General features: G+C 44.1%; 1 protein-coding gene across 13 annotated transcripts in view; it reads left to right on the top strand.

The window, feature by feature from the left end:
- Positions 1-22,442, top strand: part of CALD1 (caldesmon 1) — a 105,168-nt gene that overhangs the window by 49,976 nt on the left and 32,750 nt on the right. Inside the window, exon 1 of one of the 13 annotated variants that reach the window (XM_033162837.1) lies at positions 5,866-6,087. The exons of the other annotated variants lie outside the window; for them this stretch is intronic. Within the exon in view, the coding sequence (XP_033018728.1) occupies positions 6,041-6,087 (47 nt within the window). The 5' untranslated portion in view covers positions 5,866-6,040. Of the gene's footprint in view, positions 1-5,865; positions 6,088-22,442 lie in introns of those variants that run through there. 13 annotated transcript variants of the gene reach the window in all.

The raw sequence follows: 22,442 nt of genomic DNA, 5'->3' as shown, positions 1-22,442 counted from the left end.
TTTTGTTAACGGTGCTGAGAGTTGTCAGGCAATCCCTATTCCCCTCCCAGAGCTACGGATCCCAGAGTTTCCTGTGAAGAGGGGTTGACTGTTAAACCACTCTGGGAATTGTAGCTCTGGGAGTGGTGTTGGGGTTTTCTAATAGCCCCCGTAACGAACTCAGCTTCCATCAGCACTAGCTAGCATGGCCAGGAATAATGAAAGTTTCACAACATCCAGAGGGCCACCAGTTCCCCATCCTTTCCACCACATGGGATCTGGATGTGGAAGCTACAGTATTTCTTGAGGGATGCTTCAGGCCACCACTCATTGTAATAAGCTTTGATTTCACCCAATGGCTTCCACTTACTGATTTTAAAATCAGTATCTCTATGCTGTATTGATATAGCTCTGGTAAAGGAGCATGGCTCTATAGTACATTGTTGGAAGGCCTCTGAATTAACTGACCGCCAGACATGACAAGGAGATCATTGTTCTAGGCTTTGTATAATGTACCCCACCACCAATGGTACAGCAGTAAAAACAACTCAAGGAAACACTTGGATGGAAATAGCCTTCCTTTCCATCACAGATTTATAAAATGTTATGCTCCTTTGTTGCTGGATTTTGCATCACTTTGCGGACTGCTGACATGGAAGTTGGTCCTAGGAAATGTGGTTTTCTAATCAAGTTTCAGTTTGCAGTGAGAGAGGGAGCCGATATGACATCTTGCTACTCCTTTCTTACAAAGGAGAGCTGCCAGAAGGCAAAAATGTGGAAAACTCCATTTTCTGAAATCTCTAGTGGAATGCTGTTCCGGTAGAACAGGGCTCCATTATGTTCTATGAGGGTATTATGTTTTGGAAGAAGGGAGAGTTTTTTTAAAAATAACAACAACAACAACAACAACAACAGGTACATAGACTGTTCCACGTGAAACCTATCTAGATATTTCTTCAGGTGTTTAAGAACCGTTAATGTCCTAAACATTGTGTACCAGTAACTGAGCGAAAGCCTGTACTTCGGATTAAATTCCACTTTGCCCTTCAGATTTTAGTTGCGTTCAACATTTATTTATAAGTCACTTTCCCAATAAAACCACCCGAAGCTGCATACAGGGAGTTAACACTATTCAGCAACAATCTTGAAATGGAGAATGTGAACCAATAAAAGCAGCAACCATAAGCAAAAACCTGGTAATCTGTTCCAAGGCAGTAAACTAAGCTCATGGGCTGTGATTTTTTTACTTGATGGCTTCAACTTTATGTTTTAAAACAGTGACCAAGCTGCACTGATATATCTCCACTAAAGGAGATGCATCCATTTTTGATCTGGTGCTGTAAGGCAGGGAACAAGGAAGCCTACTTCCTTGTTATGGGCTTCCACAGGGCAATCTTTTGATGGAATTGGGGCTAACACTAAAAAGGCCCTGTCCTGTACTTTTGGCAGATTTCCCTTTATACACTGAAAGGCACGTGGAGCAGACCGCCTCTAGATACCCCAAGAGACTAGGGTGGTTGAATTGGAATACAAGCATGGAGATACTGATGTAGTCATCCTTTCCAGACCCTCCCCCATCTACCATAGACACACGGGCTACTAACCTCTAGTGAAAACATTGTCCTCCACCGATCAGTCTTGTTGAGGAGGGAGAGAGCCAGTCTTCGGTGTTTCTGTGCTGTCTGTGGAACAAAGGGTTTCCCTTCCTCAGAGCCAGCATGGTAACTAAATGACATATGAGGAATGGAGAGATCTGCTCCTGCTTCTATCAATCTGCTTATTTGCCTGCCAAGAATTCTCTGTTGTCTGTGCCTCTATGCCCACTATGCATTGCAGGGGGTTGGACTAGATGACTCTGGGGGTCCCTTCCAACCCAACTATTCTGCTTCTATACCAGGCAAGGCTGGTCAGTAGCATGTAGTTCTATCCCCCCCCCATGCAACTAGCAACAAGGGGGGGTTGTTTGGAGGAAATGACATGGAGGGAGGAGGTTCAAAACTCTTCCCTTTTGCTGTTTCTCTGATCAGCTCTCCATACCAATATTTCCTTAAAAAAAACAACCCTCTGGTGTTTTATTCAGAGATCTCCCATATAGCATGCAGTTTAGCTTACAAATTAAATGGGATTGTAATTGCCACTGAACCTCAAATTACTTCCAATTGCTTTGAATATGCAGGTGCTTTCCCTGCTGCCTATTCCCTGTTTAATTAACCAGATAAGAATCTGCCGCTCCTTGCAATACCCAGAATTAAAGGGCTAAAGAAAGCTCTCTTAAAAAAAAAAGCATTTGAATGGGACTCAATACAGAAGGCTGGGTTAGCAATGTATGTTATAAAGGCAGAGTTACTGTGTATTCTGCAACAACAACAAAAAGTTGTTTGTGACAATCTTGCCTTTCCCAGGTAGTGAAGAGTTAATATTATTATTTAAGCAATGAGCAGATGTTAATGTCATTATGCTGGATTTTAAACAACAAACACATTTCTTTTTCCTGCACAGCGCCAATAGCTTTGTGAAGCTTTTTGGCAAATAAGGCTGTTTTCTGAGAAGTGGTACATGGCTGGAGTTTGTGTGACTGTTGGAGAAGCTGGCATCTCTGAAATTTGTATTTGTATCTATTTCCCCCTTCCATCTTCAGTGCAAAGTTGAACGGAGGATAAATACCATGTTTACCAGGAGGTGAAAAATAACAACTTTTTCTTTAAAAACAACACGTTTACCTAAGTAAGCTACGATATTTGAGATTCCTGGCACTTTGCATCTTTTCTCTCCAACAGACCCTGTGAAAGCATGTGAGGACTGAGCTGGTATTCAGACGTGAAATGTTGTTAAACACATGTACCAGAGTTCATTTGGAGAAACTGTTGAAGGAGAAATGGTGCTACAGATGTACAAATAAATGCCAATGAAAGCAAAAGTTTCCCTTTTATATCAGCCAATTTTCTGGTTTTAAAAATAAATTAAAGCCATTTAGCAATATTCAGTGTGAAAATCTTGTCCTGATCCAGAGAGAGCAACTGGTGCTCAGTTCCCCTGTTTAGACTTTGAATTGCACATGCAAAAAAATAAATAAATAAAAATGTGAGGTTTTTATGCTGTTCCCTTTCCTGAATTCCTCCATGTAATACCAGGGTTATTGGCGCAGTTCCCATCTCTGGAGCGAGGCTTCAAATACAGTGCAAAACAGATGCTTGATGCTATCAGCTGCCCCTCACTGCTGAAGGTAAAGTCAGGAGATTAAATCTAGGCCCGCCCTCCCCTTTTGGAAGGTGATTGGTTCTGCCACCTTTGACGCTGCCAGACATTTGTTGGGTGGACGTTCATGCTGCCTGCTAATACATGCAGAAAGAGTTCCCATTTCGTTTTAAAAGAGGAAACACAGCTTGCATGTGTATGAAATCAATGCACTGTCTCTGCTGCATTTCCTACTGTGGCCTGACATTATGTTGCATAACTACTATTGCAGATAATTTGCTGAGCGTGCCGACTCTTAATGACTGTGGTGGAACATACCCAACCCGATAGCTTCCTTAAAAAGGCAAAGGGGGCCATTCCCTCAAACAGGACAAGACTATGAGTTCAAGAGACCACATTGGCTGTGATTCCTGGAAGACCTGCTCTCTGCCTTGCAGGTCATTTCCCCCAGACCTGGGAGGGTGGGGCCTGGACTGACTCCATCTGCAAAAACTGAAGTTGATTAACAGATTCTGGGGCTGGGGTATTTAGTGGATTTTGTTGGTAGGCAGTTGTTGCTGTTTTTTTTTTTTAAATACATTTTATATCTTATTATGATTTATGTGGAAATTACTCAATTTGATTGTGTGCTCTTTGATATTTCATTCTTTATGACTACTTTTGTTATGATTTTAATTATGTGATTTTTGTTTCATGTTGTAAGCTGCCTTGAGCATGTTTTGAACTACGGAAAGGCAGCAGACAAATGAAATGATGTACGTATGTAAGTTCTGTATGTCACCGTAAAGAACTATGTCAAGATCCCTTGGGGCAAAACTATATTTAAGTTGTAACTTAGCTCCTGGAAAATCCTCATTTCCATAAAGGATCAAACTAGAGATGCCAACAAAGAGGTGCTCAGATGTGAACTTTTGGGCTTGTAAAATCAGTCTCACATGAGTGATGAGCTTTCTAATTCTAATAACAATAAATTATTACTACTGCTACTACTACTACTACTACTCTGGGCGGCTTCCAACAAAGATGGCATTAAACATCAGTCATTAAAACATTAAAACATTAAAACATCAGTCATTAAAACTGACTGCCTAAACAGGGCTGCCTTCAGATGTCTTCTAAATGTCAGATAGTTGTTTATCTCTTTGACATCTGATGGGAGGGCGTTCCACAGGGCAGGAGCCACTACCAAGAAAGCCCTCTGCCTGGTTCCCTGTAACTTGGCTTCTCGCAGCGAGGGAACCGCCAGAAGGCCCTCGGTGCTGGACCTCAGTGTCTGGGCTGAACGATGGGGGTGGAGACGCTCCTTCAGGTATACTGGGCTGAGGTCATTTATTCTAAATTCTTCTTCAGCTCAGATCAAAATCAGAGCTAGAAAAGTATTCCTGATGCTTACTGAAGGGGCATAGTTTAGGGGTAGAGAATCTTTTTTGTATGCAGAAAGTGCCAATTTCAGCCCCCAGCATCTTCAAGTAGGCTTGGGAATGTTCCCTAAAACTGGGTGGGGTTCAACTGAAAAGCAGTGGTTCCCAATTAGCTAAATACTGAACAACCCCTGTATTTCAAAAGCCAAGCCATAAACCTCCTACTTTTGAAAATTTGGTATGTCTATGGTAGTTCTTGCTGTGTGAATTGTGCCACGGGCCCCCTGTGTGGGTTACGCTGACTCCTTGGGGTCTGCAGACCACCAATTGGGAACCACCAAACTAACAAGTCCCGTCCGTGGAAGCCCAGTGCAAGGAATCAAGTTTGTGCAACAGGATTCGCCCCTCCTCTGCCCACCCCTCACAGGCTCCCTTGCCCCCCAAATTGGCTCTGTGGGGGTGGGGGAGAACCCAGAGGGTGGAGAAGGGAGGATTGCTCTGTTTGGCAAAACAAAATGCTTGCCTTGACATAACTATCGCCTTGGTGCAACATAAAATTAGGCACAATTGCATGCAGAATATTAGCAGACATTTATTGGTGAATTTCCATAAGGATTATAAAAAAGAAAAGAAAAACACCCCACAAACTGATACAGAAATGTGGAAAAATGAACTTGAGACTGGAAAAGGAGAAACTGAAATTGACAGATTTGCTTATCCCTAATTCACAGTCTATGTTGAAGAGAGAGAATCTATACCCATGCATAACTGAAAAGAGTATCTTACACATCTGGTGAAGTATTCTGTGTCCCACAAAAGCTCCTTTCACAAGAAAATTTTTGTTTTTAAGATGCCATGGGCCTTGTGCTTCTGCGTGTTTGCTGTTCAGACATGCTTTTGACCTGAAGCCCTGCTGTTCACAAACATGCTGGCTTACCTGGAACTCGGCTCCTGCTGCAAAAAGGGCATTTGCAAGTAAACAAACACCTTTGCATTGTGTTTCATGTCCCAGCAGCTCAGTGCTCCCTGCAGGCAAACCCAAACCGAAGAAACCTCTATGCAGCAGACCGGTATCTGCTTACCGGTGACATCACAGCGGAGCAGCTGGGAGAAACCTGTAGGATCCTTTCCAGTGTTTGCAAAAGAATGGGCCTGAGCTTTGCAAATGGGGCTCTATTAGAGAGAATGCAGTAGAGAGTGCTGGGGTGGGGGGAGCTTGGGATCATATGATCACAGTGCAGAGGGGACTAAGTGGGTTGGAAGATTCAGGCGAGAGAGAGTCGGTAGAACAGAGGGCACAATCCATATAATACACCAAAGGGTCTTTCCAGAGCAGTTAGGTAGCTGACAGGGGAGGGAGCGAAAGCAGCCAATATCTTCTCTGGCTGCCTGAAGGCAACAGGAATATTTCTGCTCCCTCCTTCCACACCCTGCTCATTCTTTCAGCTGCTCCCTCCGAGGCTGTCAGCCGGCAAAGCACCGTTCTCTAATCCCTACTTCCAGGGATGATCAGCGGAGCCTATTGCAGGACAAACCTATTAGGTCTTACCATGTGAGTTCCTGATTTTTGATGCTGTATGTGTGTGGGGGGGGGAGTGAGTTTCTAACTTTTTGATTTGTGGGGTTTGCCTCGTAAAGTTGGAGAGAAATTGGCTCTGATGGTTCGAAGAAGTAGAATAGGTTGCAACATGTTGAGAGAGCTGTGAGCCAATGCTTATCAATTGCCTGATTCTGTCCCTGCCCCCTTCCACCCTCTTTTGCTGTAGTCAATTTTTTGCTTTCTTGTAAAAATGGCCACAACTCTGTATGCATTCAGAGAAGATCTAGCAATCAAATTTCAAATGAAAATTGGCTGCTTAGTTGTTATAGAAGTCGCTTTCGTCTGTGCGAAATTTGGAGGCTGCTTAATCTCCAGGTAAATACTAGACACTGATTAACTCAAGGGGCATAGAAAGTGATGTGGTATCTGGTGGTATGATATTGAGAGAGGAGTTGGATCATTGCACTGCATGTATTAATTGCTGCGTTGTCCCCCCCCCCCCCCCCGGTTAAAGGCATTGTGTCCCAGTCTGCTATTGGTGAAGTGCTCTTTTGGTTTTAGAAATTTGCAGAAATGTTTTATGGGGGTACTAAGCAGGGTACATCAGACCCCAGCAATCAAATAAAAAACTGGGGATAGTTTAGAAAGCCTGTTTTCATGATGACAACAATGTGACCCACATGACTGCAGAGAGATGAACATTGTATCCCTTAAACATTCAGAAATAATCAAACCCTCAAAGGATCCAAATGTTTCAGTTTTAGTTAGAATGGTTATTTATTTATCATTTATAACAGTATTTGTATACCGCTGTATCATAAAAATATATCACAGCGGTTTATGGCGGTTTACATAAAACCAGACAATAAAATCACAAAAGTTGAAAACAAGTTTAAAGCAAAAAGAAACTAAAAACCAAACAACGTTAGGCCATTGTGGGAGGTGTGCTCTTAACTGCACACATAGGCCTGATGGAATAGAAGAATTTTCAGCAGGCCTTTAAAAGTTGGCACAGAAAAGTGCCCACTGAATCTCTAGTGGCAGGGTGTTCCAGAGGACTGGGCTGATAACACTAAAAGCCCCATTTCTTAGTTTTTTTAATTCACGGTGGATTCTATGACATGATTCATAATATGAAAATCTGCAGAGGTAATTATACGATTTCCCTCCAAAAGGAGACTTGAGAAGATTACATACACTTAATCTGAATAAATTGATGCATAGCGGTAGATATTTCTTCCAGCTGAATGAGATGAGTGGGAAACGACGGCGGCACCACGTAGACAGTTAACCACAGGGGCTCGTTTTTGTCTTGCTAAAGTCAGCCCAATTTTGGCGTTTCCACATAATTCTGTGATTCTTCCAGCATATCTCCAGCTATCAGCTCAACCCTTCCCACTCATTCATCACTCAGCTTTGTCAGAAGGTGACACATGCTCATGTCATGACTGAGGGTCATCAGGCTGTCTGACTCAGAGCCTCCCAGTGTCTCTTCCCTGTTAAAGGGATAAAGGCTTAGACAGGTATCTAGACAGTGATTTTGTTATCACACAGAAACTGGACTCGGGCAGCAGACAGAAAACGAAGTAAATATTAAACATTCCTTCGATACTTACATGTCCCACAACATTGCACCAGCGAGCTTCCCAAGTTACTCAACCTTTTGTGAATCATAGGTAATAAAAAACTTACTCAAGCGAGTCAGATTTGCAGCAGGACCTAGCAGACTCAGTGGCTCCAAACCCCTGACAGATCGAGTGAATCCAACCAAATTCCTCGATTCTGGATACTTAGATTCATATCAAACTGCTGGGTTTTCTTTGGTTTTGTTTTAACAGAGCTGAAGTCAGCTGAAGCTGCTGTGTCAAGCAAAGGTTATGTATGCAACAGATCAACTCGGTACTGCAACCTATTAAATGATAACCTGATGTTAAATGCAAAAATGCATATATGGCAGATTTGGCCTTTTCTGTGTGAGAACCGAGCCCAAAACGGCCCCGGGAAGGGGTTCTTTGGGAACTCTTTTTAGTATGTAACGGGACTTGCGGAAAATAAAAATGCAAAATAAAGTTGCAAGGTAGAGTGCTCCTGCTCAGCAGGCCGGCCAGCCAGTCATGCCTACTTTCGGGATGTTCCATTCCGTTTCACATTCAAGATGGTTTTCCGCTTTCCACCCAGCAGTCTTCCAGCATGATGTAGTCACTGGGCATGCTCAGACCTCATTGAGGGTCTTGGCCCCCACCCCCTTAGGGCTTTTGTGGTACTGCAGACCTTGGGGTTCTCTCCTCAGCCTGCAGGTACCCCCTTGTTATGCATGGATGGTGCCATGTTGGCTGCGTAAGAATTGACCCTCTACTGGCATTTGTTATTAAAATATAGGATAATATACAGCATATATCTAGTGGTTTTATGAGTGCTTTTAGCACCTCACTTACGTTGCATTTTCACAACAGTTTTGCACGGTGGGTCATTATTATTATTATTATCGTCCCTATAATTAGAGATGGAGGGCTGAGGATAAGCACGATGGCTTCTTGAATGTGCTGTAGTAGAGTTTGGCTTGGACTGGGGAGAGCCAGGTGGATAATCCAGGAAGCTCACGGAGGGTCCTTGGGCCACTCACTATCTCTCAGACCTGACCTACCCCACAGGATTGTCATGAAGACAAAACTGAGGTGGGTGGGAACAGGACTTTGCGCAGCAGCCTGAGTTCCTTCGAGGAAGGGAATAAGAAATGTAATGTTGCCCACTGAGCAGAGGCACCGATACACTGCATAGCCCTTACTGGGGAACAGCAGCAGGGCAGGGTTATTGCCCCCTTGACCTGTCTGTGGGACTCCCACAGACGGCTGGCATGGGAAAGAAGATTGGGAACAAAGTTGAAATTTGGGGGTCCCGTGGGGAATCTTCTTATGTCCTTAGAAAAAAGACAAGTTAGAGGTGACATGGAGTTTTCTTGGCAGGGATACTGGAGTGGGTTGCCAGTTCCTCCTCCAGGTGAGAGCTGGACCATCAGGAAGGCTGATCACCGAAGAATTGATGCTTTTGAATTATGGTGCTGGAGGAGACTCTTGAGAGTCCCATGGACTGCAAGAAGATCAAACCTATCCATTCTCAAGGAAATCGGCCCTGAGTGCTCACTAGAAGGACAGATCCTGAAGTTGAGGCTCCAATACTTTGGCCACCTCATGAGAAGAGAAGACTCCCTGGAAAAGACCCTGATGTTGGGAAAGATGGAGGGCACAAGGAGAAGGGGACGACAGAGGATGAGATGGTTGGACAGTGTTCTCGAAGCTACTAACATGAGTTTGGCCCAACTGCGAGAGGCAGTGAAGGATAGGCGTGCCTGGTGTGCTCTGGTCCATGGGGTCACGAAGAGTCGGACACGACTGAACGACTGAACAACAACAGAGGCGACATGGCAGAAGTGTACAAAAAAAGTATGGATGGAAAGTGGATAGAGAACTGCTTTCCTCCCTCTCTCATGACACGAGAACTCATGGCCATCGGATGAAGCAGAAGGTTGGAGGGCAGAAAGCACTTCTTCATGCAGCGCACGGTTAAACTGCGGAACTCGCTGCCACAAGAGGCAGGGATGGCCCTCGGCTTGGATGGCTTTGAAAAACAATTGAACGGTTCCCGGGAGGATAAGGCTACTATCCCCGATCTCCACGTTCTGCCTCTGCCATTGGAGGCACTATGCTTCTGATTAACGGTTGCTGAGAACTGCAGAAGGGGAGGGTTGCTGTTGTGCTCAGGCCCTGTTTGCAGGCTTCCTGTCCTCACAGCATCTGGTTGGTTGCAGTGAGGACAGGATGATGGAGTCGATGGGGCTCTGGCCTGATCCAGCAGAGCTGTTTCTCAGTTCTTAGAAATGAGTATTGAACGGGGAACTCCTGAGCCCTAAAACGCAGTCTCTTAACCATCATTTCCATTAACTCTCACTACAGCATATTATTAGCAGTAGTAGGCTGTTTGTTAAATACTCCCCATTCTCCCCAAATGAGTTTATTGATAGCTATATCCCTAAAAACAGAACAAGCTAGCTTGTCACCACTGCCTTTTGTAGCCAGAGGGGCTATCAGTACAGTGAATGAAAACTATTTCCATTCAGGGTGATATATTTGTGTATGTGCCGGTTTCCACTGGTCCCTCTAGAGGTTTATCTCTCTCCTGATTGAAATAATAATAATATTTCCATACAGAAGTATTTGGTTGTTTGTGCGTGCGCTTTGCATTCATGTGTTTGTGTGTTCCTAGTTTTCCACCACTGTAAAAAATATTTTCTCATTTTAAAGGTGTTGTTTTCCCTTACCTACTACCTAACTTTTTCCGTGCCATTTTTGGATGTCTCCCCCCCCCCCCAATCCAATTGGCTCTCAAAAGGATGGAGTTTCATAGTCTTAGACTTTGCCTACGTTCTCATTGGAGCTTCTTGTGTATTGATATATATATATATATATATATATATATATATATATATATATATATATATTCGCTTTTAAATGGCTTCCAAGTGTCTTTTCAACAAAATTTCTTTCACAGTAGTAATCAGTTCACTCATGAGAGTCCTACCTTCTTTGGAAGGAATGGAGGGATAGACATTTGGCAAATACATACGCACAAGGGTTTTACAATGCATCAAGGAAGGCAAAACCCGCAGAGCAGGGAAAATTCCTCCCCGGCTCCGAATAGCAGGGGTAGCCAACTCCCAAGAGACTGCAATCTACTCACAGAGTTAAAAACTGGCAGTGATCTACCCCCCTTTTGTGGGGTTCAGGTTAGGAAGGAGGAAGGCCCATTTTGGGGGGAGTTTGGGTCAAAGTTGTTGAGTTTTTTCAGGGAGGAGGTAAAATGTTGAGCTTTTTTTAGGGGAGCCACAGTTGTCCAGCTTCTTTGGGGGGAGCCAATGATCTACCACAGACGTCCAGTGATCTAGATCTACCTGTTGGACATGCCTGGAATACAGCAACCCTTACAAACCATAGCAAAGCCCACAAAACATCCTGGAAGAAAAGGTTAGGACACCAACACAAAGGCAATAATGAGCAGCGGGTGGGTGATGCTCCCGGCCAAATGTACTGCCAAGAGCAGCGCCAGCCGCATTATATAGGCTGGGAGCGGACCTGAATGAAGACTGCTGCACTCAGGTCCACTCCCCAAGCCCCGCCCCCCAGGCCGCCGCGGATTGGAGGATATTTCAAATCAGGTCTGCTGGGAAACTGTGATGCTCCGCAGTGGCCGGGGAGGAAGCAAACAGTTGTCTGCACTATGGCGTTGCTCTGTGGGGTAGTGGAGCTGCCGTGACAGGTCACAACCACCGCCCACCCTGAACTGGTAAGCGGCGATTTCTGTCACAATTGAATATTGATCCTTCTGGATACTTTGCTTGCGTTTACTACGGCTTTCAAAGAATCCTGGCTTAGCGTTGAATCGGTTTAAAGCAACCCCCAGTCAGCATATAAGCAAGCCAACTTCAAGCTATGTGTAATGAATTTAATACAGTTCAGTCCATAAAATGAGAGGTGCAGGGTTCAAACTTGCCTAAGCACCAACTAAGAGTTTGCTTCCTTGGTAATCAGGCAAATGCACTCAGTATGTGCTTAGAGGCACTCTGTATTTTACATGTTACAGGATGCAGAGCTGAGTCCTTGCTAAAATTATCAAGAAGATAAGATTACTCTTTTTTAAGAAAAGCAAAATCTTTTTTTTTCTCTTTAATTGGTCACAAATTCTGATGCATTTGCGCAAACCCAAGTGAACTCCCCGGCTTTTATTCCTTCCCTGCTCCTTTTAATTTCCGATGCATGCCTCATTTTATTTTGCTTTTTATTGCTGATGTGCAGCGTATGTTCGCAAAGTAAACTTTAGGGCCCAGAGGTTGATGACCGAGATTGTCCTAATAAGGGCAAATAAAAAATGCACAGCTTTTATTGGCGAGGTCAAAGAAACGAGGCAGTGCATATATTAACTCCCTCTCTCACTGAGGAGGATAAGGTGTGGTTTGGCCTGCGCAGCGGTGGTTTGGCTTAGCTGGTCACGAGTCAGTTTGTTCCACTGTAGAGTCGATGGTCATGACATTATAGCCTTCCTTCCTTCCTTCCTTCCTTCTCTTCATTATATTTTATGTATCTGCTCAATGAGTCACTCACCGGTGCAGTGAACAAAGCTGAAATACCTGGAGCCAGAAGATGGTGCCAGAAAAACTGTTGTCCCACTGTGAATTGGGGGCTCATCCCCATTTATTGAGCATTCACCGTGATTTGCTTGCACAAAGCTTACGTGGAGTTTACACCTGGACTTTATTGAGGATGTGCGGGGAAGCTATATGACAATACTGTAATAATAATTCAACCTCTATCTGCCCTGATTTGCTTGCATGATGCTTATACACCACAGATCCATTATATCCTCACAAACAACCCTGCGAGGTAGGTTAGGCTGAGAGAGAGTGACTAGCCCACCCAAGGTGACCCAGTGAGATCCATGGTTGATTGGGGATTTGAACCAGGATCTCCCCAGTCCTTCTTTCTAACCACAGCACCACGCTGATAATATGCCCGTTTTCACAGAAGCAGAGGTGTGTGCTGTGAAGGTCAGAACTATCAGCGCATAATGCTCTCCCCCATTCATTTTTGATGTGCAGAAAGTTACTTTTACACATCATTACTGAGTGGTGTGCAGATCGACATCTTCAGCTGAAGCAAAGCCTAGGTTTGTGCCTCTGTACTAGCACATCTTAACCATCATCCCGGTCCCTTTCATTCCTCTGTTTCTCCTTTTCCTCTGGAGTTTTGCGCGCTGCTGAAATTCAGTGCCAGAGTGGAATGCAAGCTGGGAGATTGTGTGTGTGTGGGGTGTGTGTGTGTGTGTGTGTGTGTGCATAGGGGCCCTTCCATCTGTGCTTCTCAGAAGATCAGCCACCCTGCTTTTAAGGCAAGGATGTGCCCTGCCAGATATTGTTGGATTCCCATCAGCCCTGACCATGCTCTCTGAGGCTGGCGGGAGTTCGAAGCCTAAAAGCATCAGGCTCCCACTTCTGTCTTTGAAAGGTAGGGCAAATCTGGTCCATGGCTCCTCTTTGCTGCTATTCTGCTGATCGCTGTCAACTGGACTTCTTCTGACCATCCTCCACCCCCTGCCCTTTCCCTCAGTTGTTCCTCCTGGAAAATAGCTGGAGTGTGAGGGAAAGTTTTCAGATGGATGTCACAGCAGAAAGGGAACGCAAAATGTTAAAAATGTATTCCGCTTGTTTTTGGTGCTTTGAAAGTGCCCGTCGGTAGCACAGGAAGGAGGAGGAGGAGGGTGTTTTTAAGAGTGCCAAGTGGAACAAAACAGACGGCGAAGAATCTTCCCTGTCTGCTGTAGCACTTGCAGTGAAGAAACAACACCACATTCTTTTAGTGCTATCTCCTCCTTTTTGCTGCTGGGATGGATCGGTGAGGATCTATGGAGCATGTTTAGTTGGCTTGGTTTCTCAGATTTGAAGACTCAGCGGTTCTAGTTTTAAAAGCTGTTCTCTGAAACCATGAGAGCTAGAAACTTAGCAGGAGTGTAGATAAACGGATAGACGAATGTAACCTGCTGTTTATGTATTTCTTCACCTTTTTAAAACTACCTGAATGGGGAAGAACTAGAGCGTTCCTTGTGGAAGCAGCAGATCTTCCATATGGCCAGGAAATGCTTCTGCCCTACCTGGAATCTAGAGTCAGGATTCTGATTTGGGCAGAGCTCTGCTTCATGCTCACTTTAAGCCTGAACTGCAAGACCTGTTTGCCAGAACTTGGAATAAAAACAATGTTTTCTTTGTTCCAAACGGCAAAGATCTTGTGTAGAGTTCTGCTTTGATCTTTCACCCGAGGTTCTACAAACCCTTCTAAAGTGTGCGTTCTTTCGACACAGCGTGAGTCATTTGCAAGTGTGCTGCAAAGTGCTTTGCAAAGTGCTCGTTAGCTTTAAACGGACCTGAGCTGTGCTGTGCAGTCTTCTGCGCTGATTTAGCAGCTGGACTCAGAGACTTAACAGTTGATAGCATTGTCTAGAAAAACTCCCGCGGAGTTAACAGTGACCAAAGGAAGAGCGAGAACGTCAGATCAGAGTTCGTTGTGGGAGAATAGACTTAGCATTGAGAAATTCCCACCTGACAAGTCTATATACATCGCAGCCAAATAGGAAGACTCGCCCTAAGTGGCGTTCCTACAGTTGGTCACCGCTGCCAACTTGCGTGTGGCTAGAATAGGCAAATAACACAGTGCCCACTTGCTACAGTTCTATACCATGTCCAAGCTACCAATTTCTCCCAGAGCGTTGAGCATATTGTTGAGAAATGGGAGGCATGGGGGTGGATTTCAGGCAAATTCCTCTGAGTGGTTTTATCCCACGCCTCTGCAGAAAACGAACCACATTTTGTTCTGCTTCTCAGTTTTCCAGAGGTGTTTTAGAAATAATAATAATAATAATAATAATAATAATAATAATAATAGTAATAATAATAATATGCTGTTGTTTGTTTTTTATATAAAACTATTCTTGCAAAGAATGAGAAAACAGGAATTACAGCTTTCCACAGCGCATGGTTGAACTGTGGAATTTGCTACCACAAGATATAGTCATGGCTCCCAAATTTGTGTCTTTAAATGGAGATTAAAGAAGCACTAATGGAGGATAAGGCTTTTCAGCAATTGTTTGCAATAAGGGTAATACACCAGCTCCAATATCAGAGGCAGCATGCCTCCTTGAATGCCTGTTGCTGGGGGTCATGAGATGGAGAGAGGTATGGTGCTCATCTCTTGCTTGTGGGCTTCTCATGGGTGTCTGGTTGGCCACTCTGAGAAGTGTTTTCATGGATCTATTCTCGAAGGCATTTCCAGGCCCGAAGAGCAGCAAGGGAGAAATTGTGGGATCCCTGGAGAGCTTTCTCCAATGCAGGGTTCTCAGAAGTTGTCGGGCTATGAGCTCTGTAATGCAGCCAGCATGGCCAATGGCCAGGAATGATAGAACTGCAGTTGAGCTGCATGGAGAGATCCAAGGTTGGGGAGGTTGGTGTTAAAGGAAGCAAGAGATCTTCAGGAGCCTCAAGGTGGTGAAGCTATAAGACAATGGTGGAGTTCTCATTCTACTTCCTAACATACACAGAATGGTTGATAAACATAAAGAGGGCAAATCAGGAATGCACCAGGAAAGGAGAAATAGGCTTGTGCATGAACTCAAGGCAGACACTCGTATGACACCCCCTCCCCCATGGTTCCTTATTACAACATTTTTTTGAACTTTGGTAAAAGGCATCATCGCTTTCATTCATCGGGTGGCTCATTAGCGACATTAAGCAACCAACGCCTTGTAAGTCTAGCAGCAACCAAAGCTAAGCAGTCTTCCTTGTGTTATCTTTGGAACAGTTTTTGGCCGCCTTGCACTGCTTTTTCACTTAACTAGAGGCAAAGATGAGCAGATCAACATGTGCATAGGAACGTTTTGTGCAATTGAAGTCAAATTGGATGAAACCACAGATTAAATGTAAGAGGTGACTGCAGACTCCGAACTCAGCCCTTTTTCTGTAGCTCGTTCTTTGGCTCTCTGACAAGCCCTTTTAAGGTACAGTGGTACCTCAGGTTACAGATGCTTCAGGTTAAAATAACGCTTCAGGTTAAGAACTTTGCTTCAGGATAAGAACAGAAATTGTGCTCTTGCGGCGCAGCAGTAGCGGGAGGCCCCATTAGCTAAAGTGGTGCTTCAGGTTAAGAACAGTTTCAGGTTAAGAACGGACCTGCGGAACGAATTAAGTTCTTAACCCGAGGTACAACTGTAGCTGGGTTGTGAATCTAAAACAAAATACAGTATATCTATTTTAGATAGAATATATCTATTTATCCCCTGCCATAGTAAGCTACAGTTTTCCCCCTTTCTGAAGAATCTGACACTCGGGATGGCGTGCCTTTAAGTTAAAAGCCCTGAAATAATTGTGCCTGCGAACACCTGATACAGAGCCTTGGCTTTTGTTTGGCTCAGTGTAGCCAAATTGCCTACAGGCTTTTAGCCATAAAACATATCACTCATGCTGTGTGTAGGCCTGAAGCCTCTTAAGCATAATTACAGCAGAACTTTGCAGCGCCAGAAATGTTAAATATCTTGGCGGTGAACTTCTCTTTGTAAGAAGCTTACCCAGGGCCAGATCTATAGGAGGTCAACTAGGATTGTGAGGGTTAAGAAACCTGCTTTGTATCTTCATTTTTGTGAACTATTATTTTACACTTCTTCATATTTATACCCTGCTTTCCTTTCACTGCGGTACTCAAGATGGCATAGATATGGTTCCCAGGTGGCCTTAACATCCAGGCACTGAGCCGACTCAGGCCTGCTGGTTTCAGCCAGATGGTGACCGAGTGCCTCATCATAATCAGAAGAAATAGTTTCTTTGGGCACAAAAGCTGGTTAAACCAGGAAAAATTTGGGTTAAATCTGCCTTTTCAGAACCACAATAGTGACATTGCTATACTGGTTTTGTCTACAAAGGCACTCCCAATATTTTCAATATCCTTGGACGTACTGCTTTCCTCATGCTTATCTGCAGGGAAAGATAAGCTCCTTTGTATATGAGGGATAGGTTAAAGGTGATCGGTTTTGTGTCACTGTATGTTTCCAAACTGTTTGATCATGCCTGGCGCTGAGTGTAATCCAAATAACGCAAATATTTCTGTTATTCTCAGAATACGTTCAGAACTTTCAGAATTTCAGGACATTTTTACACGGCAATCTTCCCAGTTTATTGCTTATTCCTTATGCACCTTTTGATCATAAAACACTTCAAAGCCATTTACAAGAAGTTGGAGCAAAGACCATCGGTCTTAGCCACTTTATGAAGTGGGAACAGGGATGGGCTGAAGGGAGGAAGTCAAATGGTTTTGAAGTTGGGGTGTGTGGAAAGGAGGTGAGACTCACAGCTGTCCATGGAGGCACAGATCAATTCTGTGTCCAGGGCAGCTGGTACGCAGGCTGAAACCCTACCTGCCTACGGACTGTCTCAAAAGAGTGGTGCATGCTCTAGTTATCACACGCTTGGACTACTGCAATGCACTCTATGTGGGGCTACCTTTGAAGGTGACCCAGAAACTATAACTAATCCAGAATGCAACAGACTGGTGACTGGGAGCGGCTGCCGAGACCACATAACACCGGTCTTGAAAGACCTACATTGGCTCCCAGTACGTTTCCGAGCACAATTCAAGTGTTGGTGCTGACCTTTAAAGCCCTAAACGGCCTCGGCTCAATATACATGAAGGAGTGTCTCTCCACCCCCATCATTTGGCCCGGACACTGAGGTCCAGCACCGAGGGCCTTCTGGCGGTTCCCTCACTGCGAGAAGCAAAGTTACACGGAACCAGGCAGAAGGCCTTCTCAGTAGTGGCTCCCACCCTGTGGAACACCCTCCCATCAGAAGTCAAAGGAATAAACAACTATCTGATGTTTTAATGTATTTTTAATCTCCTGTTGGAAGCCACGGGGTATAAGTAAATTATTATTATTATTATTATTATTATTATTATTATTATTATTATTTATTAATAGACCTGCATTATTCATGGCTACAATGGTATTGTGAGGTTTGCAAGCTGAGAGGTTTTACTGAGGCCGAGAGGTGGTGTCTTGCCTCATAGAAAATGATAGTTTGGTTTCCATCGATAGAAAGGAAGTTCAGCAGCATATTTTAAAATTGTACAAAAGTGCTTGGCCAAAGTATGCTGCAAGTCCCCCACTTTGAAGAAAGATCCTTTCTACCGTGCATGGTATCTATCCATCCAGCAAGTATATGGAAAGGTTGGTGAAGTAGGAATGTGGGGCATCTGATTCTTGTTAGCTCTGTTCTCCACATGCCACACAGCTCAGCACGGCACATCTTTGGGAAGCTAGGTCTCCCCTCCCTCCAAATCAGCACAGTTTATTTCAATTAATGTGAAATTTCACAGTCAGCTCTTGTTTGGTGTGGCTCCCTTTCTTTCACACGCATGGCTTTCTGGTTGCTAGCAATAGTTAGTCCACTAGCTGGAAAAAGGGGCAAGGAAACACTTCATGGGTACGTATCATCTGTGAAATGGATGCAGAGCACTTCCCTGTTGGTTGGGAAGCCTGCTCTCTGGTAGCCACCACAATGGGGACATTTCTCACCTCTCTTATTAGAATACGGATATAGCTGTGCAATGAAATTTGAGCACAACCTACTAGAACATAGGATTATGAAGAAAAGCCCTGGTGAATCAGGCCCGTCTAGTCCAGCATCCTGGACCACTGGCCAATCAGATGCCAATCAGAAGCCTGCAAGCAGGACCGTGGTGCAATGCATACAGGGGTGTTACATCCCAGTTTTTCCTCTCGGGGTGAAATGAGAAGTGCTGCCCCACTCTGCCTCCCTTTTGCTGGGCCACTCACCTCCTCTGGCCCCACTGCACCGCCTCTGCCAGTGGTGGAGAAGTGGCCCCGCCATAGGCACCGATTTTCTGCCAGATCTCATTTCTCGTGCTCCATAAGGTCTCACGAGATCTGGCATGAGAATTTGGCACAGAATTTGGTGCTGCTTCACTGACAGCAGTTGGGCGGCTGCTTCACCCTACTTCCTGGGTGGGCTGGCCCTGAATTAATACATTATGGAACAAACTCCGTTGACCACATGTCTTGCTTTACAGAGGATAGTCCTCTGTTTGAAGGGCTGTCTGGTCCAAGTCAGCTTAAAGATAAATAACTCGAAGATGGAACAAAATTAAAAATTAAAAAATTCCTTCCAGTAGCACCTTAGAGACCAACTAAGTTTGTTCTTGGTATGAGCTTTCATATCTGAAGAAGTGTGCATGCACACGAAAGCTCATACCAAGAACAAACTTAGTTGGTCTCTAAAGTGCTACTGGATGGATTTTTTTATTTTTTATTTTGTTTTGACTATGGCAGACCAACATGGCTACCTACCTGTAACTGAATCTAAGAAGGAAGAGCAGGGGGTCCTTTGTAGCAACACATCAACCCCGAGAGACTAAGCAGGCACACAGTCACCTGGTCACAATCTTCCCCACTGCGTGGAGATGAATTTCTTTTTGAATGAAACTAAATGTTTCTAAATTTGCCTCTGTTCATATGAAATCACATTTGCAAATTTTATGCAAGTGTCTATCTTTTTGTCCTTTTTTGTGGTGGGGGGAGAGTGATTAACTTTCTCTTTTGGCAGTGTGTGACTGGCTACCCTAGCCTCAAAATTTATTCCATTCCAAGCGAGGTACATACTCCATAACTTCCATGTTTAGTTTCTTTTGTTTTGCCAGTTCCTGTGATTTCCAGTTCTAAATTCTCCCATTGAAGACAGTGATGGGATTTACAATACCTGGCCAAAGAGATTTTCGGTGCTGCCACTATGTTTTGTATGACTGTGCACAATGCAAACTAACATGGAGAACTGAAATTTGAGATTGGGAAAATGAGAAATTGAGAGAAGCTGAAAATGGCGGATTTGCCATCCGTAAAAGACAGGAGTGTGATATGCCACCTTTGGACATGTGTATCTTCTGGGTGGTCTGTGGCAGAGGTTAAAAAAGGCTGCCCTCCCAGAGCACTGAGTCTCAGACCCATCAAAGATGCAGCAACCCAGCAAACCATTGTAGACTTCGCATATTGAGCACATTACTCGCTTTGGTTTTGGGATGCTTCCAGCAAAGCCCTTTTATCTTTTCGTTGGAGGCAAATTTAACATTGTTTCAGTAGCTGAAGGTTTTATTTTTTCTCTCTCTTTATAGGCTGCCTTGCCTGCAGTTCTTCCTGAGGTATAAGCAGGAGGCAATTTATAGACTTGCTGCAGATGTGTTTCGTAGAATCAATTTGCTTGCGTTTCATGCTATGAAGCAAATGATCAGTCTTTCTACCATCTTAAAAAAAAATAGGGGCTGCCTATAGATATTGGTGGACAAAGTAGCCTATAAATACATAAAGGAAATGTAAAATTTAAAGTTGAATTTTGTACACAGCAAGGTGGTGATGTTTAGAAGAAAAGTTCAGATTTAAGGTCTCTAGAAATGCTCAGAAGTGGGTCCCCGTGTGAAATCTTCTTTGGTGTTCCTCTTGAAGGTGCTAGCTGCGTGGGTTCGTTCTTCACACTTTAGATATTTCTACCTCACAGACTGGTACATGTAACACATCTCTTTATCTATTAGAGGTGGATGCATAAGCCAATTCCTGTTCCGTGTCAGTTTTCCATGTGCTCAGTCATAGCTCTGTATCGCCCTATCTTTTTTGTTCAAGTTATGTATGCATATTTGTATGCATTTTCTTGCTTGATCACACATTTTTGTATGCTTTGCTTCCCCCCACTAAAATACCTAGGACCGTTGTACACAATTTTAAATTTATGTGTGCAGCTTTGCACTACAACTTCATTGCAGAAATCGAATAAGTGCTTAACCCAACAGGTAGCTATGTTTTAAGCCACATGAGAAGAACTCTGCTAGATCAGACCAAAGACCCGCCTGGACCAGCATCTTGTTCTCACATTGGCCAATAAGGGAAACTTTCAGGTAGAACATGAGCACAGCAGCACTCTTCCCCGCCACTAGTGGTTCTTGGAAACTGTTGTGCAAAGGTCTACGGTCTCTAATACTGGAGAATCTATAAGGCACAAACCAGCAAATTACCTAGGTTGGTTTGCTTTAAAATGCAGAACGAACTAATTTCTCTTTCATTGCTATTAGCAAGAGCTCTCCAGGCAGGGCCGGCCCACCCATTAGGCAACCTCCTCAGATGGCGGGATTGCCAGGGGCAGCAGATCCCGATGTCAGTTTTTCTTCCCCTCTTGTTCCTGATGTAGATCTTCACTCACCTCTTCCCTGGTGGGCAAGGGTGTGCTATTTTGGGCCAAACTGACTCACGCCAGCCCTGTCTCCAGGCTTGGGGCAAGGGTTTCTCCCAATTATGTTACCAGGCTTTAAAGTCAAGATGTTACGTGTTCAATTTGGAACTTCCTGCATGCAATGCATGTGCTCTACTGTTGTGCTCTCATAGGGAGAATGGACAAGTCTTCACATTATAATTCACGGTGTGCGTCTGAACTCATGCAATTGGGGGCCCTTGAATATGGTCCATTCAGACTTCAATTCAGCCCTTAGTCTGTGATTCCCCAGGAGATATTCTCCATTTCCTAGCTGCTTTGCCAGGCTTCAACTTCTCTGAGCGATATGTTTGCCAAGATGTATTTTTAGATAGGAAGAGATGAATTAAATTTTAAGAATAGATTTGTAAACAATCCAGCTCTGCATCCAATTAATCCACCAAGTTGCATGTTTTCTCCTCCCCCCCTCTTTTTTTTTGCAATCTGGTTTGCGTATGTAATACTTGCGCATGAAATTATTTGGAAACAAAACCTGCAACTTCTCCGTGCTGTACCTACCTCGGCAGTCTGGATTGAGGCATTTTGGAGCTTCCCTAAGACAAATGAATACTATTAAGTGTAAATGAAGCTGATGGGAACAGACAGCTCAAAAGAGAGAACAAGCAGCATCAAATCACAGAGCCTTGATGGGCAGTCAGAGCAAAAACCCACGGCTCCGAGTGGAAATAGCTGAAATGTCGAGAAATTTTGTCGCAAGTGGCCAAAACCATAATGCCTCTTGAGGGAGGAGATTGATAGCTGGTGGTGTATCCCATTTTATTTTTAGCAGGGTGTAAATGCAGATATTAAGGGCAGCTAAAAACTCCAACCACTTCCTTGGCTGGCTGTGTACATCATAGAAAATTCTTTCCAGTAGCACCTTAGAGACCAACTGAGTTTGTTCTTGGTATGAGCTTTCGTGTGCATGCACACGAAAGCTCATACCAAGAACAAACTCAGTTGGTCTCTAAGGTGCTACTGGAAAGAATTTTCTATTTTGTTTCGACTATGGCAGACCAACACGGCTACCCACCTGTAACTGTGTACATCACATTAGCAAGCTTAGCAAGAGAAAGGGCTCCTCTTTCCCAGCGAACGTTTTCTATGTGTACATACTACAATGACTTTGTCATTTGATGTCGGACTATAGCAACACAACAACTGCCTCACTTGGAACAGTCTAAGGCCCTTCATGACCTGCAAACATTTTCTCATAGGCACTGGAACAAGCAGACAGAGATGTGAACTTACCCGATTCCCACTTCCTGAACCAATACATGAGCTGAACTATAGCTCTCCTTCAAAATCTACATTTCAGATTTGGTGACAGGAGTTCTCCACACACACACCCAATATCTCTGTGTGTAAAAATACTAGGGTCAAAATGTTGAAGTCATGAAATAGAGTATCTGGAGGCACTTCTGGAAGGAGAGAGGAATTATGGTAAAAGAGGGCATACCTGTCTTCTCAGTCC

Source organism: Lacerta agilis, chromosome 10 (assembly GCF_009819535.1).
Source record: "Lacerta agilis isolate rLacAgi1 chromosome 10, rLacAgi1.pri, whole genome shotgun sequence".
Lineage (NCBI taxonomy): Eukaryota > Metazoa > Chordata > Lepidosauria > Squamata > Lacertidae > Lacerta > Lacerta agilis.
Note: the sequence above shows the minus strand (reverse complement) of the source record. Positions and strands in the feature narration are given on the sequence as shown.